Consider the following 17,418-nt stretch of genomic DNA (forward strand, 5'->3'; position numbering starts at 1 on the left):
CAAATATGCACTTACAGAGGTTCTCCAGTGAAAACAAGTAATCTCCTTTACTAAGGCCACATGCACACAGTATTTGGTGAGTTTTTTACCTCAGTATTTGAAGCCAAAACCAGGAATTGTAGATCAGTAAAATGAGAGGAAAAGTATAATAGAAAGACGGGCACCGCTTCTGCATTTTTCACCTACTACTGATTTTGGCTACAAATGCTGATGTAAGATACTGACCAAATACTGAAAATGTGAACGTGGCCTAAGTATGTGATAACTTATTCATCAGTGGTGGTCGGATTGCTGGGACCCGAACTGATCAGCAAAATGTGCAACTTTTATCCCCATTACACTGGAGCTCATGTCTGACCCGACCCCTGATCCATTCATTCCCTCAGTGGCTGTGAGCGCTGTGCTTGATTTTATCTGACTGCTCCACAGAGGATGAATGGAGCTGCGGTCACACATCCCACCCCACAGAGGATGAATGGAGCTGCGGTCACACATCCCACACCACAGAGGATAACTGGAGCTGCGGTCACACATCCCACGCCACAGAGGATGACTGGAGCTGCGGTCACACATCCCACCCCACAGTGGATGGATGGAGCTGCGGCCACACATCCCACCTGCTGCCAGTGCAGTGTATAATGGGCATATAAGTGTCCTGTCAGGGATAAAAGTTCCCCAATCTTCCAGTCGGTGCGGTTTCCACTGGTCTGGTTCCATCAATCAATAAGTTATCACCAACCTACCCTGTGGATCGGTGATAACTTGTCACCAAAGATCCCATTACTGCAAACTACTGTAATTGTACAGAGTTATTGTGTGTGCACAGGAGATGTGCAGGAGCTGCCTGTGCTTTACAGTCAGCGCTAAACTATAACGGGCATAGCAGCTAATAGATATTTGCATGTAGCTGTAGGGTGGTGGGCCCCTAGAGTTATTTCCCCTGGTAGGCCCCAGACACCCCAGTCTGACTGCAACCACAGATCTGCCAAAGATTTATCTCTGTGTGTGACAGGGCCTTTAATGGATAAGTATAACATGTGTATGTATGATAATATTTGTTGAACAATTGCCCTACACTTGTATATTTTTTTTGTAAATGACTACTTTATAACAGTTTACATCTTTATAACAAGTAATTTTTTTTTTAATTGTGTAATAAAATTAATCTAAAGTATTTAAATGCAATATATTATTAGAAAATGACCTGTTTAAATTAGGTTTTTATGTTAAAGGGGCTGTCCAGGACTTTTACATTGATAACCTATCTTTAGGATAAGTCCTCAATGTCTGATCGGTGTGGGTGTGACACCCTGCACCCTTGCTGATCAGGAGCTGCCGCCAACTGGAACAACTCAGTTGTGGAGCTGCACAGCACAGCTCCATCGACAGAATAATGCCTGCGGCCAGGTAATGCACATCAGCCCCCAATTGATTTAAATAGGGAGAGGATATGTTGTACCCAGTTAAAGCTGTGCTGTGCAGCTCCGAAACTGAGTAGATCCGAACGGCGGCAACACCGGGAACAGCTGATCAGTGGGGATGCCAGGTGTCACATACCCACCGATCAGACATTGATGTCCTATGCTAAGAATATGTTAAATGTTAAAGTTCTGAAAAACCCCATTAAATGTTTTAAAAAATGGGTTTTTTAAAATGTTTGTTGATATTTTTTTTTTAGTTTTTTTTTTTCATATCTCGAGCTGTGTTGAAAAATAAATCTTACAATTTTCACACTGGCTTCTGGGATTATTCTAAATTCTTACTTCCTATTCTTTCTGACAATCCACAGGTTTAGTAGTAGCACTAGATTAACTCAGACCTTATTCTAATGTATTGAAGCCTTTAAAGGGAATTTGTCAGCAGATTTTTGCTACCTCATCTGAGAGCAGCATGAAGAAGGCAAAGAGACCCTGAATCAAATTATGTATCACTTGGTTTACTGGGTGTAGTGGTTTTAATCAGAGGAAGCTAACCCCACTCACACCAGGTTCTCTATGTACAATATCTATAGGCAGTGCGATGCTTATTATAGGAGTGAATGTATTGGTCTACCAAGCACTTGCTGCTTTAGTCTGAGCAATAATATTCTCCTTTTGTTAAAACAATCATTGCAAGTAAACATCACCACAAACCTCTATAAGGGGTACACTGCTACAGCATGCTTTCCTCAAATTACATTAAACAATTCTGTTATCATGATATTGTAGGACCAGGTAATAGGCAGAGGCACCAAAAATGCCAAGCTGAGGATACCTGATGCAGAAGAGAAGATTGGCTGTCATGAAGGACTGGATGGGACATCAGACCATGGCACATCCACTTCCACTCATTGGTTTGTGGTATGATTGTTGCTTGGGGTGTGAGAGGTACTGGGTTTGAATCCCAGGCAGAGCTCATGGACTCTGACAGCCTGTGAGGCTGCATCCAATGCTTTATTCGATGACCCTAGAGGTCCCTTCCAACTCTACCATTCTATGATTCTACTAAACATATAGCTGGAATGATTTAGGAAAACCTACACTTGCAGGGAGCTGGACCCAATGGCCCTTGAGGTCCCTTCCAACTCTACCATTCTATGAACAGAAATGGATTTGATTATCTGTAATAGCCAGTAATATTGCCATCAGTAATGAAAATGTCCACTATACTTATCTTTCATCCTAACTTGGATTCTATTTAAAGGCATGGTCACATTACAAACAGATAAAGGACTAGATATGTAAATAAACATGACTGCCATTATATGTAGAGATTGAGAGCAACTTTACAACCAAGTACTGAGAGCTAACAAAGTGGGTCTTGATGTAGGTTCCCCTTCTCTGATGTCTGTAGATGCTAATTGGACATATGTAAAGTGGTTATTGCATCAAGATCAAAGCTACTAACCAGTCATCGGCTCAAACCTACAATATAAGCTAATGCCTAATGGTTATGAATAACTTATATATACACTCTAAAAACATTATTGTAAGGAAAGATCTACCAATATCCGATATACCAATAATTATCTATGCCCTGAATGTAAAATTGTAAACTGCTCGTTGCTAAAACTTTAATATATTTATATAAAGCAAATGTTACCATCACATCAACTTTGCCAATACATTCAAAGCCATAATCAGCTCCTCCATTGGTCATCTCTGTAATGATTTGATCGATAGGTTTCTTACAATCTTTTGGGTTCACGCAATCGGTACATCCCAACTCTTTAGCTTTGGGGAACTTATCTGGATTGATGTCAACTCCAATAATCTTTGTGGCACCAGAAATTTTGCAGGCCATGACAGCAGACATGCCTATTCCACCCAGACCAAATATCACACATGACGTTCCTGGCTTCACCTATCAAAAAAAAAAGGAAGAAGATCAACCCAATTCACTTAGCAGGCACCTTACAATGAGAGTAGTCGGTCAGGAAAAAACAGCAGATAAAATTACTTTTAAATTTTTGCCTATTTTTTCCAATTTTCACACACAATTTTAGCATGCATAGCTTTGCCCCTAGTGTGCTGATTTGCTGCAGTCTGACAACATTAAAAAAGATAATATTTTATCATGTCAGCTCTAGGTTTAATTACGCTCCAGTATTATACATGACTTACTTTTGCAGTGTTCATAACTGTCCCAAAACCTGTAGAAAAGCCACAGCCGATCAGGCACACTTGGTCCAGAGGGGCATCTTTGTCAATTCGACAAATGGCAAATTCATCCACAACAGTATATTCACTAAATGTACTTGTGGTCATGAAGTGGTGGATCATTTTCCCCTTGATAGAAAATCGGGAGGTTTTGTCAAGCATGAATCCAACATTTTTTCCAACACTAAAAATAAATACAAATTATTATATTGTTAAAACACATTATAAAGATATGTTAAGTAAAAATGCAGTTATTTTACATTGATTACTTTCCACAAACATATTCCATGATGCGTTAGATTGTCGTTGCTCACATCAGCCTCTCACACAACTAAGGACAATTTCATAATTTGCCAAATAATACATCAGTATGCTTCTTATGTATGAAAAGCAATGCGTACAATATTACATGGGATATCTGGTCGCAAAATATTGATGACCTATGGAAAATAGAAACTGATCAATGGTGGTGTTGGGTGTTGGACCTCTACCGATCTTATACTGGTGACCTATCCTTGGCAGTCCGGCAGTTGGTACCCCCATAGAGCAGACGTGGTTTTGATATTGATGAGTGGCACTAAAATGCTCGGCTGCTCGGTACCTGTAACGAGCAGTCACACACTCGGACAGTTCGACTCATGTACTGGGTATAATAGAAGTCAATGAGTAATGCAAGCATTTTTTCAGTAGAACTTCCAGAAAAATGCTTACATTTCCCATTGACTTCTGTTAAACTTGGTACATGAGTCGAGCCGTCCGAGTGTCCAACTGCTCATAATGAGAATCGAGCTCCAGAGCATTTTAGTGCCTGTACATCACTAGCTTTTGACAGTGTTTATGGCCAATCAGATGACTAAGTAATATGGATCTATCTGCTACACTGCAAATAATATAATAGGTGAAAAATATTTTATAGAGAAAATAACATACTCATTTTTTTCACAGAAGTTGCTGTTTTCATGCAGGCAGGCTTTACACTTCATACACATTGGACTGCACAACAGGATAACATGATCTCCTGTAAAAATGATAGTTATAATATACTGTAGTTATTAATATGGTAACAACAATGACTTGTGAGTTCTACACAATTGACAAACTATATTTTCATGACAGTAAACTTAAGGCTATGTGCGCATGTTGCCTTTTTTGTGACCACACAGATGTACAGCGTTTAAGTGCGTTTTCGCACGAAAATGCAAAAAAAAAAAACACACCCGCAGTAAAAGACGCATAAAAAATGCATGCGTTTTTGCGCATTTTACTGCTTTTTTTGCAGCGTTTTTGTTGCGTTTTTTTCCAATGCATTGCATGGGTGAAAAACGCTGGCAAAAACGCAGAAATAATTGACATGTTGCATGTTTGTGGTCACCACAAAAACGCACCTAAAACAAAACTGCACTGTGCGGACAGCAAAAATGAAAACTCATAGGCTTTGCTAGGGAAGGAAAGTCATGCAGTTTTAAGACCAAAAACGCACCCGAAAAACATGCAAACATGCAGCGAAAAACGCACCGTGTATACATAGCCTAAAGGTGTGATAGGCTGCAGAATTCCCCAACAACTATGTTAGGAAACAGGGTTTATATTTATTCCTCGATGGATGTCACTTACTACTTTGGGATCAATACTGAAATACAGAAGCCATTTATCAATTTCTTGATGTGTTTCTGTATTAAGGTAAGAAATTAGTTACAGAGTGACTAAAATACATCCTAATGTACAAATGCCCAGCTCACCGAGAAAATAATATATGTGGGGACTTGTATGTTTAGGAAGAATTACAGACCTTTGTAAGGCTATGTGCACACGTTGCTTTGTTATGTGCTGCTTTTCAGCACACAAAAAAAGCATGTTATGGCAGGAAAAATGCAGCAGAAAAAACATGCATTTTTTATTGTGTTTGCAAGTTTTTTCACATGCTTTCTTCCTTGCTTTTTTTTTTTTTTTCTAGTCTTGGCAATTGCGGGGTTCAGGCACTGTACCGCACGAACACAACCAGGTCTCCGGATCATGTTACAGCCGGGACCCGGCTTTCAGTGACCGGAGCGATCCCTGCTCTGCTTTCGGCAATTTAACCCCCTAAATGCTGCAATCAGTGTGAACGCAGCATTCAGGAGGCAGGGAGAGGAATCGCTTACCTCTCCCTGCAATCAGGTCCCTGTAATGCGATCACAGGGACCCGATCACGGCCATGGTAACCCTGGGTTGTCACCATGACAACCCCAGGTTACTGACCTATGGAGAGCCTCACACACCATGCTGTATGCATGGAGTGTGAGACAAAGTGCTGCAATATAATCCGCTGTAGTGATAAAGTATTGCAGAGGATTATAGAAATGCAGAAACAAGTGACATGCTGCTTCTTTTTTAGCAACAAAATCTGCAAGAAAAAAAGAAGCAGCAGGTGCACAGCAAGTCACGATTCTCATGGACTTTGCTGGGATGCTTTTTCCTTGCTTTTATTGATTAAAAAAAAAACCAAGGAAGAACACATGAAAAAACGCAAAAAAAAAAAAAATATGTGGGCACACAGCCTAACCATTGTAAAAGTTACCTGGCTTAACTTTGATTACTCCTTTCCCAACACTCTCAACAATTCCAGCGCCTTCATGTCCCAAAATGACAGGGAAATTTAAACTAGCCATTCCACCACTCAAGGCATGCTCATCAGTATGGCAAATTCCACTTGCAACAACCTGTAATAGAAACAGTTTAGTTGGCATGATGGATATAGTTATTTTTCACAATTTACCAGTAGCATGGTCCTCTGGATCACTAGTTATACATACTATTGTGCACCAACGATACCTGGAATGTCATAGAAAGGCTGGAAATTGATACCAACCTGGGCACCACATGACTAGTAGTTGTCACTGCTAAAAACAATACAAGTGCACTTGGACCAGGATGGCAAAAAGGGCATGTTCACATGGTCAGGGTTTAAACTAGTTAAGTCTGCATAGATTTTAAGTAGTGACGATTTAATAGATTTAAAGGACCCTTGACCATTGATGATGTTGGGAGCCCTACAAACCGCTTACTACTTGCCAGAATCCTTGGTGCCTCTGATCTGTATGCCTGACATAATATTATCGCTGAAGCATGATTACACATGGAATTACTCAAGGCTCACTAAAAAGTAGAGGAGGTTTCCATGACTCTTGTCTAGTAGTCAAGTACTGTAGCTGTGTCTACAGGGTCCTGGGAGTAGAGTAGGTCTTCTCTAGCTTAAAAGAAAATCCCCAAGACAAATCTGCTGAACTCTGATTTAGGAAATGAAGAGACATGGAATTTGGGCAAATTCTGAAGATGTTGCACATTTCTTAATCAGCTGTGCTTTAATCATTCCACGACAATTTTTATAGAGCACAAAATGCCACATTCATATACATTAGAAATGGAATGCTTCTGGGGTCACAGAAAGCTAAATCCTGCTAGAATCTACAACATGTGACCATGGCCTAACAGATCACTGGCACTATAGTGAAAAATTAAACTATACCCCATCATAATGCTATAATGGTTTCAGCATATGTTTAGAATTCAAGAAAATGTATTTGATTGATGTTTAACAATGACATTTAAATGGAATCTGTCAGTTGGATCTGTCGCGGGCGGGGAGGAGGGTGTCAGCACACCGCGCTCACCCCTTCTGCTCGGGTCCGGCAGCTGCTCAGTGGTGGCTCGAGCTGTGGGCCGGATCCCGGGGTTTCTCGAGCGACACTCCTCGCCCGTGAGTGAAAGGGGGTTTGTTGGGTGTGGGGATTGTTATAGTTCGTGACGCCACCCACGGTTGTGGTGATTGCACCACCGCTGCTCAGTATGGGGGTCCCGGGGATGGTGATGCGGAGCAGCCAGGTGTTGTGTTGCCCCTCCGTGGGTAGGGGTTGGTGATCCCGGGGCCCAGTGATGAGATGTAAGGTGTAGGGCCCGGTGGGCGCAGGGACGCGGGGGCAGCTCTGTGCCTTGCGGCACTGTGGTACTCACTCAGCCTGAGACGTGGACACAGTTTGTACGGTAAACCAAACGGCTGGTAGGACGGTCCCACAGATGGCTGCACCTGCACTCCCGGTAGGTGACGGCGATGTCCCTCTTCCTTGCACCTATGGTTGACTTGTGGTAGCGGTGGATTCCCTCCGGTTACCCGCTCCCCGGCTGCAATCTGGGCCGGAGGAGCTCTACACTTTGCCCGCAGGCGCTGGCCCTGAGAAACTGGTGCCGTGGCGGTGGCGGTGTCTCTCCGGTTCAGGTTGGGCTGTTGCCTTCAATCGGGACTTGGTTGTTGGGGGATCTGCGTCCCCGTCACTGACGGATTCGGCAAATTTGGCGACTCCTAGCCTTGCCGGGGTCCGAGAGGCCCCTGCCCTGGTGCTGACTGTCCTTCGGAACACTGCTCCAGACCACCGGGCACACAGCCAACGGGGTCCTTCCAGGAACTTCCAAACGGTCCCCCTCCAGACAGTCACCGCCGTTGCTGACCTTGCTGATCTGGCCCTCCACAAAGCTGGACCCTTCAGGCTTTCTTTCTCTTCTGTCACTTCACTTGCTTTCCTCCTTTTTCACTTTCCTACTTTCACTTTCACTTTCTTAACTCCTCCACTTTAGCTCCTCACTCCTGCTCCTCCCTGAGCTGAACTCTGTTCTCTACTCAAGCTCGTCCCTGAGCTGACTGCCTGGTTTTCCCGCCTCCAGAGTTGTGAGCTCCTCAGTGGGCGGAGCCAACCGCCTGGCCCACCCCCTGGTGTGCATCATCAGACTCCTGGAGGAAGGCAACAAGGATTTGTGGGTTAGCTGTGATGTGCCTACCTGGAGTGTGGGGTGTGGTGGTGTGCGACCTGTGTCCCCTGGCTTGCCCAGGGCGACACATTCCCCCTTAGCAAAATGCTGACCGTCCGCGGGCTGCCGTCCTACACCGGTTTTATTTTTCTGGAAAAGATAACATTTGAAAAATCAACATATATACATTTTTAATCAAAACTCTTCCCAAGACGGGAGGCACATTTACTTTTAACGTTGCAACGGTTTACGGCTACGGTTTCCGCTCTCTCCCACCCAAGCAACCTGGCCCTGATGCTGCCCCTAAAACCCAGGCAGCACCCCTTGACCCACAGTCCAGCACAAGTTACCCGAGCGGGATCTGTCCTTCCCCTCCAGAGGGTAGCCACCGGTTCCTTTGGTGGCTGGGCCCTAGCCTGCTCTGCTCAGGGCCCTCCCTCCAACCTGCCTCTCCGGAGGCGGTATAGCATGAAACGGTAACGGTAACCAACATATTTACAAGCCACTTAACGTTTGTGGTGCCCTGCAAGTTCACGGGCTTGTCCATGGATAGTCCTCCATGCCAAACTTTAAACGGTCCCCACAGGGACAACGGTGCCGGCTCCTGCCGGTTCAATCACAAGCAAATCAGGTAAAACTTCGGTAATTTTCATTTTCCTTATCATTCTTTCAAAACTTTTAAACAAACTTACTGGTTTCTGGTCCCAACGGGGACAACTTTTAGGCGGAGGACCGCCGGCTTAGCAGTCCATCCTCAATCGCGGGGCTCTAGTGCCACCTTCACATGGTGCACCGCCGTGGATCCTGATGGTAGCTAGCTGCGGGTCATCTTCCTCCATATTCATGCGGGCATGCACATCCGCTCTACACCCCTCTCGGGCATCGATCTCCCTGCGCAGCTGCTGTTGCCGTCGCTCCCAGCCGGGAGCACTTTCTGTTTGCTCCGGTTCAGCGTGTGCGGAGGACGGGCCCAGCCAGAGTCCCTCCGTGTCGGCTACGACCGGCACCTTCAGTAATGAGGGACCCCGCTGTGACATGGCCTGCTCTGCCTCCTGGCAGCTGCATCCCCGCCGTGCCTCCGGTGCATCTTTGCTGACGGCCTCAGCCTCCGGCTTCTTCCATCGAAGCTGATCAGGGTGGTCACGATCTTCTGCTGCAGGTCTGTCCGCCGGGGCGGATTGGCAGGGTACCGCTACCGGTGGTGGTGGTAGCGGGCCTAGTGGCGGGGCAGCAGCAGCTAACGCGGGTAGCGGGAGAGGCAGCAGGGTGAACGGGTGTAGGCCGGGCCCCTCAGCCGCAGCGGCCGATCCCTCGGGAATACAGGGACGTGGGTCTCTTACCCGTTCCTCCAAATCTTCCTCCACCTCGCATCTCCACATAGCAGCCACCACTTCCACCATGTCGGCCTCCCACTCCTCCAGGAGGAGCTGCATGTGGACCTGCAGACGGCTGCTTAGCTGGGCGGTCCGGACTTCCACCCATGCCGCCATGCCGGGCGCGGGGACCACGGTGTTGTTGGTTGGACTCAGCATCTTTAGTAGCGGCCTCTTCCAGGAACCAATAAATGGCCGCAGGGTCCTGGCGTCCCTGCTTCCACAGCCGCGCTCACATGCGGCCAGCCGCCATTTCGTCCCCCTTAGCTCTTTCCGGCCCCTCCTCTCTCGGGGCGGGGTTTTGGCCTTCGCGCCTCTACTGCTTGAGAAGACGCTCGAGCGGGAACTTTTCGCGCCAAAGATGGCGGCTTCTGAAATTTTTCTGCCGGATACCTCCGGCGGTAACAAGGCGCACCTCTACCAGACGGCAGAGCGGTAAGATCCTGTTCGTGACGCCAAGTTGTCGCGGGCGGGGAGGATGGTGTCAGCACACCGCGCTCACCCCTTCTGCTCGGGTCCGGCAGCTGCTCAGTGGTGGCTCGAGCTGTGGGCCGGATCCCGGGGTTTCTTGAGCGACACTCCTCGCCCGTGAGTGAAAGGGGGTTTGTTGGGTGTGGGGATTGTTATAGTTCGTGACGCCACCCACGGTTGTGGTGATTGCACCACCGCTGCTCAGTATGGGGGTCCCGGGGATGGTGATGCGGAGCAGCCAGGTGTTGTGTTGCCCCTCCGTGGGTAGGGGTTGGTGATCCCGGGGCCCAGTGATGAGATGTAAGGTGTAGGGCCCGGTGGGCGCAGGGACGCGGGGGCAGCGCTGTGCCTTGCGGCACTGTGGTACTCACTCAGCCTGAGACGTGGACACAGTTTGTACGGTAAACCAAACGGCTGGTAGGACGGTCCCACAGACGGCTGCACCTGCACTCCCGGTAGGTGACGGTGATGTCCCTCTTCCTTGCACCTATGGTTGACTTGTGGTAGCGGTGGATTCCCTCCGGTTACCCGCTCCCCGGCTGCAATCTGGGCCGGAGGAGCTCTACACTTTGCCCGCAGGCGCTGGCCCTGAGAAACTGGTGCCGTGGCGGTGGCGGTGTCTCTCCGGTTCAGGTTGGGCTGTTGCCTTCAATCGGGACTTGGTTGTTGGGGGATCTGCATCCCCGTCACTGACGGATTCGGCAAATTTGGCGACTCCTAGCCTTGCCGGGGTCCGAGAGGCCCCTGCCCTGGTGCTGACTGTCCTTCGGAACACTGCTCCAGACCACCGGGCACACAGCCAACGGGGTCCTTCCAGGAACTTCCAAACGGTCCCCCTCCAGACAGTCACCGCCGTTGCTGACCTTGCTGATCTGGCCCTCCACAAAGCTGGACCCTTCAGGCTTTCTTTCTCTTCTGTCACTTCACTTGCTTTCCTCCTTTTTCACTTTCCTACTTTCACTTTCACTTTCACTTTCTTAACTCCTCCACTTTAGCTCCTCACTCCTGCTCCTCCCTGAGCTGAACTCTGTTCTCTACTCAAGCTCGTCCCTGAGCTGACTGCCTGGTTTTCCCGCCTCCAGAGTTGTGAGCTCCTCGGTGGGCGGAGCCAACCGCCTGGCCCACCCCCTGGTGTGCATCATCAGACTCCTGGATGAAGGCAACAAGGATTTGTGGGTTAGCTGTGATGTGCCTACCTGGAGTGTGGGGTGTGGTGGTGTGCGACCTGTGTCCCCTGGCTTGCCCAGGGCGACACAGATCAACTCTCCTAATCTGTCTATATGGGCATATAGGACATAGAAAGATGAATTAAATGATACCTTGATATCTGTGATCTGATGATGTTTTATTCCAAATAAATCCACATTTTTCTTAATATATAAATGAAATGTTAGATCTATGGGACAAACACTGATCTGCCTGAGATTCTGTCTCCAGGACCTAGTTTAAATGAAAGATGTCATCACGAGTGATGGGTGAACTGGGACTGTAAGGGCGGCTTTGCACGTTGCGACATCGTATGTGCGATGTCGGTGGGGTCAAATCGAAAGTGACGCACATCCGGCGTCACTTTCGACATCGTAGTGTGTAAATGCTAGATGATACGATTAACGAGCGCAAAAGCATCGTTATCGTATCATCGGTGCAGGTTCCGACTTTTCCATAATTATGCTCGTTCCTGCGGCAGCACACATCGCTGTGTATGAAGCCGCAGGAGCGAATAACTTCACCTTACCTGTCGCCAGCGGCTCTACGGAAGGAAGGAGGTGGGCGTGATGTTTATATCCTGCTCATCTCCGCCCCTCCACCGCTATTGGCCGCCTGCCGTGTGACGTTGCTATGACGCCGCATGACCCGCCCCCTTAGGAAGGAGGCGGGTCACCGGCCAGAGCGACAGTCGCAGGGCAGGTGAGTGCATGTGAAGCTGGCATAGCAATAATTTTATAATAATATTGTACCTGCGACGGGGGCGGGGACTATCGCGTGCGACATCGCAGCATCGGCTTGCGATGTCGCAACGTGCAAAGCCCGCCTAAAAGTCCCGATCTGGGTGGGATACCTAATATCCATGCACCAATTCCAAGCCCGGAGTTCTCAGGGAACTCTGGGTAACTATCCAAATCCAGCCATCTGGATAATTAAAAAAAAAAAATGAAAGTTAAAAAAAAAAGAAAATAAAGCAATAAAGCAGGCAGGTTACACTTCCCGAGTCTCCCGCGCAGCTCTAACACTACTTCTGGGTTTGCTCATTACCCTCATACCTATTCACTTCTTCCCCTGCCCACTAGCAGTCCCAGCATCTCTGGTTGAAGTCAGACCGCGCCCCAACCCTATGTGACAGCGTTTCTAACTGCTTGGAAACACACATATTTTGTGCGCCTCTATAGTGTAAAAATAAATAAATACATTCAAAAATTGGTGTAGGGTCCCCCCCATATAATAATAGCCAACACAGATAAAGCATACGGCTAAAGGCTGCAGCCCCTAGCCATGTACTTATCTTGGCTGTGTATCAAATTAGGGGGACCCCATGCGGCTTTTTAAAATTATTTAAATAAATAATTTAAAAAAACAGGGTGTGGTTCCCCCTCATTTTGATACCCAGCCATGATAAAGCCCATGACTGGGGCTGGTATTCTCAAGCTGAGGAAGCCCATAGTTATTGTCCCCCCAGCCTAAAAATAGTAACCTGCAGCTGCCCAGAATAATTGAATTCATTAGATGAGACAATTCCCGCATTTTATCCAGCTCATCCCGATTGCCCTGCTGCGGTGGTAATCTGGGTAATATCAGGGGTTAATAACAGCTCACAGCTGCCACTAAGCTCTAGATTAGTAATGGGAGGTGTTTTTGAGATCCCCTCATTACCAATCTGTAAGTGAAAAGAAATAAACACAATCACCACAAAAATCCTTTATTTTAAATAAAAATACAAATAAAAAAAACCTCTTTCACCCCTTTATTAACCCCAAACACCCACAAGAAGTGCCATGACGATTCTGGCACTGCTACATACATACTGAAGTCACAGCACTTTTTTTAAAAAAATCCCTTTTTAACCTCCGATTCCGGATATCTGCAGAATTACCCATCACTAATCATAACCTTAATAAAGCTTTTGATTCAAGCTACATTGTTATTGGACCGTTATGTGCTATGTAAAGGTAGAAAAGTATGGGGGCAGCTTGTATATACTACTGGCTAAAAGAGTTAAAAATATTGTGCCATTTGAGTAATTTGAGTGATACCAGAATACATCAGATTAAGGGGTCATGCGCACGTAAATGCTGACATTTCTGCAGCGATTTGACAGCACAAATGTGCGTCAAATCGCTGCAGAAAGACTGCATAATTAAAGCAGTTTTTTGTAAAAAAAAAACAAAACGATTTCCTCGCTATGGCTGCTGCTCCCACCATAGACAGAGTGGGAGCTGCATCCAGAATGCACGGAATAATTGACATGCTCATTTTATGAACGCACGGATTTGGGTAAAAATTTTAGCACCCAAATCGCTGCGTTCATAAAAGCATTGTACGCACGTCTCATGCACAATCTTCATAGATTGTGCAGGGGGACGCAGGACGCATGCATTTACGCTGCAGTGCAATACGCAGCGTAAATGCATGCAATTACGCAACGTGCGCATGAGCCCTAATAGTTCTGAGTCTGATGTACTGCAGCATTCCCACTGTCTCTCCGCTCCTTGGTAATCAATTGGGAGGGAGTTCAGACTCAAAAGAATTTTAAACTACACTGTATTAAATGGCTTCAGGATAAATAATTTATTTAATGCAGCATAATTCATTTATTTAATCAATTCCAAAATTTGATTGACTCCTGAGCCAGTTACAACCCATGTCCATGACTTGCATACACAACGGCCATAATTAAATAAGTGCACTTTAACAATGAGAATTACAGCATCTCATCAATGTATGTAATTTGTCTACTTATTATAACTATTTAAAGAAGAACAATAGATCTGTTGTCTATGCAGTCTTTCTACTGATGCAGCTGCACAAAAACCAAAATTGAAATATATCGATTGTTACAGTGGGCACTACAGGAAAGCACGACTTCTCTATTCATATCTTCATTATGACTTTTAGGCATAATGAAATCACAGTAATATGCCAGATATATCATGCAAAGGATCCATCCATACAACTTGCTGTCAAAAGTGATGAAAATCCCAACAGAACTTCGGAAAGGATATAAAGTGCAGATGTGAACAGAGAATAACCTCGTCCAACATGATGGAGGACATTTTTTTTTGTTCCTAATTTTAGCACTAAAAGTGGACAGCCAATTAAAAAAATGTATAAAAAGTGTTTAATCTTATTTTAAAGTAACTAGATATTAACTGTAAAACTGTAAACATGGATTACCTTGACCCGAATTTCATGATCCTTGGGTGGAGCAACTTCAATCTCTTCAACAACCAATGGCTTATTAAATTCGTATGCAATAGCAGCCCTGCATTTTATGACCTGGAATAAAGGCAAAGAATTGTATTGACAGGTAAGATATCTTTAGCTGTAATTACGCTACTCATTACCTACATCTTCCGGTAGGAATGTTTCAATAGGATGATTCATTACAGATCAATAGCTGAGCAATAAATTATGTTACAAAGTTGCCATACTGGTATTAGGTATTTTTTAAAAAAATATTTCCAATCACAAAGAAATAAACAGTAAGAAATGATAAAAAAGTAATATCTGTCTAAAACTCAAAATAGTGAGCACTATAATAGCATTTAATGTGTGAGTCTAATATGATGATTATCACAATAGCCTGCAGAACACATTTTCATTACAAGCACTAAATAAAAGTACATAAAGGGGTTTTCCACTAACAAGGTTAATTTTAATCAATAATAATAATTTCCACAATTGGATGTGATTAAAAAAATGTTCCTGGGCTGAGATACTCATATATATACATATATATATATATATATATATATATTAATGGCTGTGTGAAGAGAGTATGCAAACACTACAGCGTGGGATCGCTAATGATTCTTTCTTTGAGGTAAAATAGTTTTTAAAAAGAGACAGGGAAATGTTTTACCTCACAAAAAGAATCAGTTGTGATCTTGTACTGTAATGTCTGTACACTCTTTTGCCTCCTTACCCGCTCAAGAGATGTGGTATGATCAGACCATGTCCCTGTACGGTCAGACACGGCCATTACACAGTACATGTTAGGAGCACATACAGTATATAAGATTATCTCAGCATAGGAACATTTTATATAAACACATCCAATTGTAGAAACTATTATTATTCCACAATATTTGGATTAAAATCAACTTTAAAAATAGCTTTGTGGGGAAACCCCTTTAATGTAATGGATGGTTTGTAACCAGTGTCCCTATATATGGCTAGATACTAAATAACATATAGGTGGCACTATCTCATAAGCCAAAGTGTCATATGCAATTTATTTATTTGTTAGCACAGAAATCTTCTAGCAGCGAAGATTTGAATTCTCCTGGTGGGTACAGACCATTAAACCACATGATGTACAGTCCTGATTATCACCCACTGCAACTTCTCTAGAACACAAATTCCAGCCTAATGTGTTTACACCAGCAAAGGCGTCTTTGAGACGTCTGTGATTTTTCTCTTATGTTGAAAAACAGATAGTTGTTCATAAGTATTTCGGATACAAGTTTCTTCAGGGTTTGTTTAGTGTGTCAGTTTTTACCATCAGTGCTTCCTATGTGCTTTTCATCGATGAAAAAAGAATTACGTAAATTGCAAAACTTCACCTATCCACTACAATGTTCATCACAGACAGCACAGGACTGCGCTCTGATGACATTAGTGTGCGGTTGGTGAGTTCCTGGCCCCTTTGACCTATATTGATAATTTTCATCATTGGCTCCGATCATAAACGGACATGTCCCCATGTTTTTATTTATTTATTTACACACCTCTGTGTCTAAAAGAACAACAACAAACACACACATGTAAAAAGCTATAATTGTGTTCTTTTTGTGAAAAACAACAAATAAAATATGTACATGAAAAGCACAAATTTGGATCAGGCCAAAGGCTGGATGACCAAATAACAGTTTCATGCAGGCAAGTTTTTTTAAGTCTGAATTGGAAGCAATTGGCGCAAAGTTTAGCACAATGTGCAAGGTGGGGCATCCAGGATCATAAAGAGCCCTGTAACAGGGCCTGTGCTCGAGGGGGGCCCATCAACACTATTGACGCATATTCAGCTAAAATGTGATGGAGACCTGCCAGCCAATCAGAGGCCTGCAGCTGATGTCAGCATGCTAATTCCCATTCAGCATATGGCAGTGACATGATGCGCTACCTGTTGCTTCCACACTGAAGTCCATTACTGATGTCTGTGTTGGCTATAGAAGAAGTAGAGGACCCGAGAATGAAGAAGGACAAAAAAATTAAAACAACTCCCCACAGGAGGTGAAAAGGTAGTTATATATATACAGGGTGGTTCAAAAGTAGGTGGATAGTATGTGTAATAGGGTTATCAAACATGGTGTAAAGTAGAGTGAAACTGACTCAGTTGCCCTTATCAACCAGATTACACCTTTCCTTTTCCAAAGAGTTGGTTAAGAATGAAAAGGGGAATCTGATTGGTTGATTGGTTGCTATGGGCAACTGAGTCAGTTTCACTTTACACCATGTTTGATAACCCTATTACACATACTTTCCACCTACTTTTGGACCACTCTGTATATACTGTATGTATATATATATATATATATATATATATATTACATTTGATTATATTTATTAAAAACATAACTTAATACATGTATATATGTGATTTTAGACTTCCATATCTGGATGTCATGTGATTTGGACGTTTTATAAACACCAGACTTCACAATATGAACGGCATATACTATTAACTAAATATTTTATACTTGATGACGCAAGTGCACTCAGTATAAAAATACCATGTTAAGCACCCTATACATGTACATGTTTTTCCAGTACATGTGGCTTCTGTTTTTTTCACGGATAGCTTATGTACCGATTCTAATCTATAGGGCTTTTCATATGTCTGTGGCTTCACATGGACCACAGAGCACCGGCATTCATATGAGATCAGCATTTCTGCTGTTCAGAGGGATGCTGAAGCATCCCTCTGTACAGCACAAGCGATC

The 17,418-nt window shown here is 44.5% G+C and overlaps 1 protein-coding gene across 1 annotated transcript in view; it reads right to left on the minus strand.

Moving 5' to 3' along the window:
- The window catches only part of LOC142311933 (alcohol dehydrogenase 1-like), a 47,354-nt gene that overhangs the window by 14,467 nt on the left and 15,469 nt on the right, over nucleotides 1-17,418 (minus strand). Inside the window, exons 2-6 of the mRNA XM_075350805.1 lie at nucleotides 14,651-14,752; nucleotides 6,196-6,337; nucleotides 4,569-4,656; nucleotides 3,603-3,822; nucleotides 3,082-3,342 (exon numbers count right to left, since the gene is read on the minus strand). Of these exons, the coding sequence (XP_075206920.1) occupies nucleotides 3,082-3,342; nucleotides 3,603-3,822; nucleotides 4,569-4,656; nucleotides 6,196-6,337; nucleotides 14,651-14,752 (813 nt within the window). The remainder of the gene's footprint in view (nucleotides 1-3,081; nucleotides 3,343-3,602; nucleotides 3,823-4,568; nucleotides 4,657-6,195; nucleotides 6,338-14,650; nucleotides 14,753-17,418) is intronic.

Source organism: Anomaloglossus baeobatrachus, chromosome 1 (assembly GCF_048569485.1).
Source record: "Anomaloglossus baeobatrachus isolate aAnoBae1 chromosome 1, aAnoBae1.hap1, whole genome shotgun sequence".
Classification (NCBI taxonomy): domain Eukaryota; kingdom Metazoa; phylum Chordata; class Amphibia; order Anura; family Aromobatidae; genus Anomaloglossus; species Anomaloglossus baeobatrachus.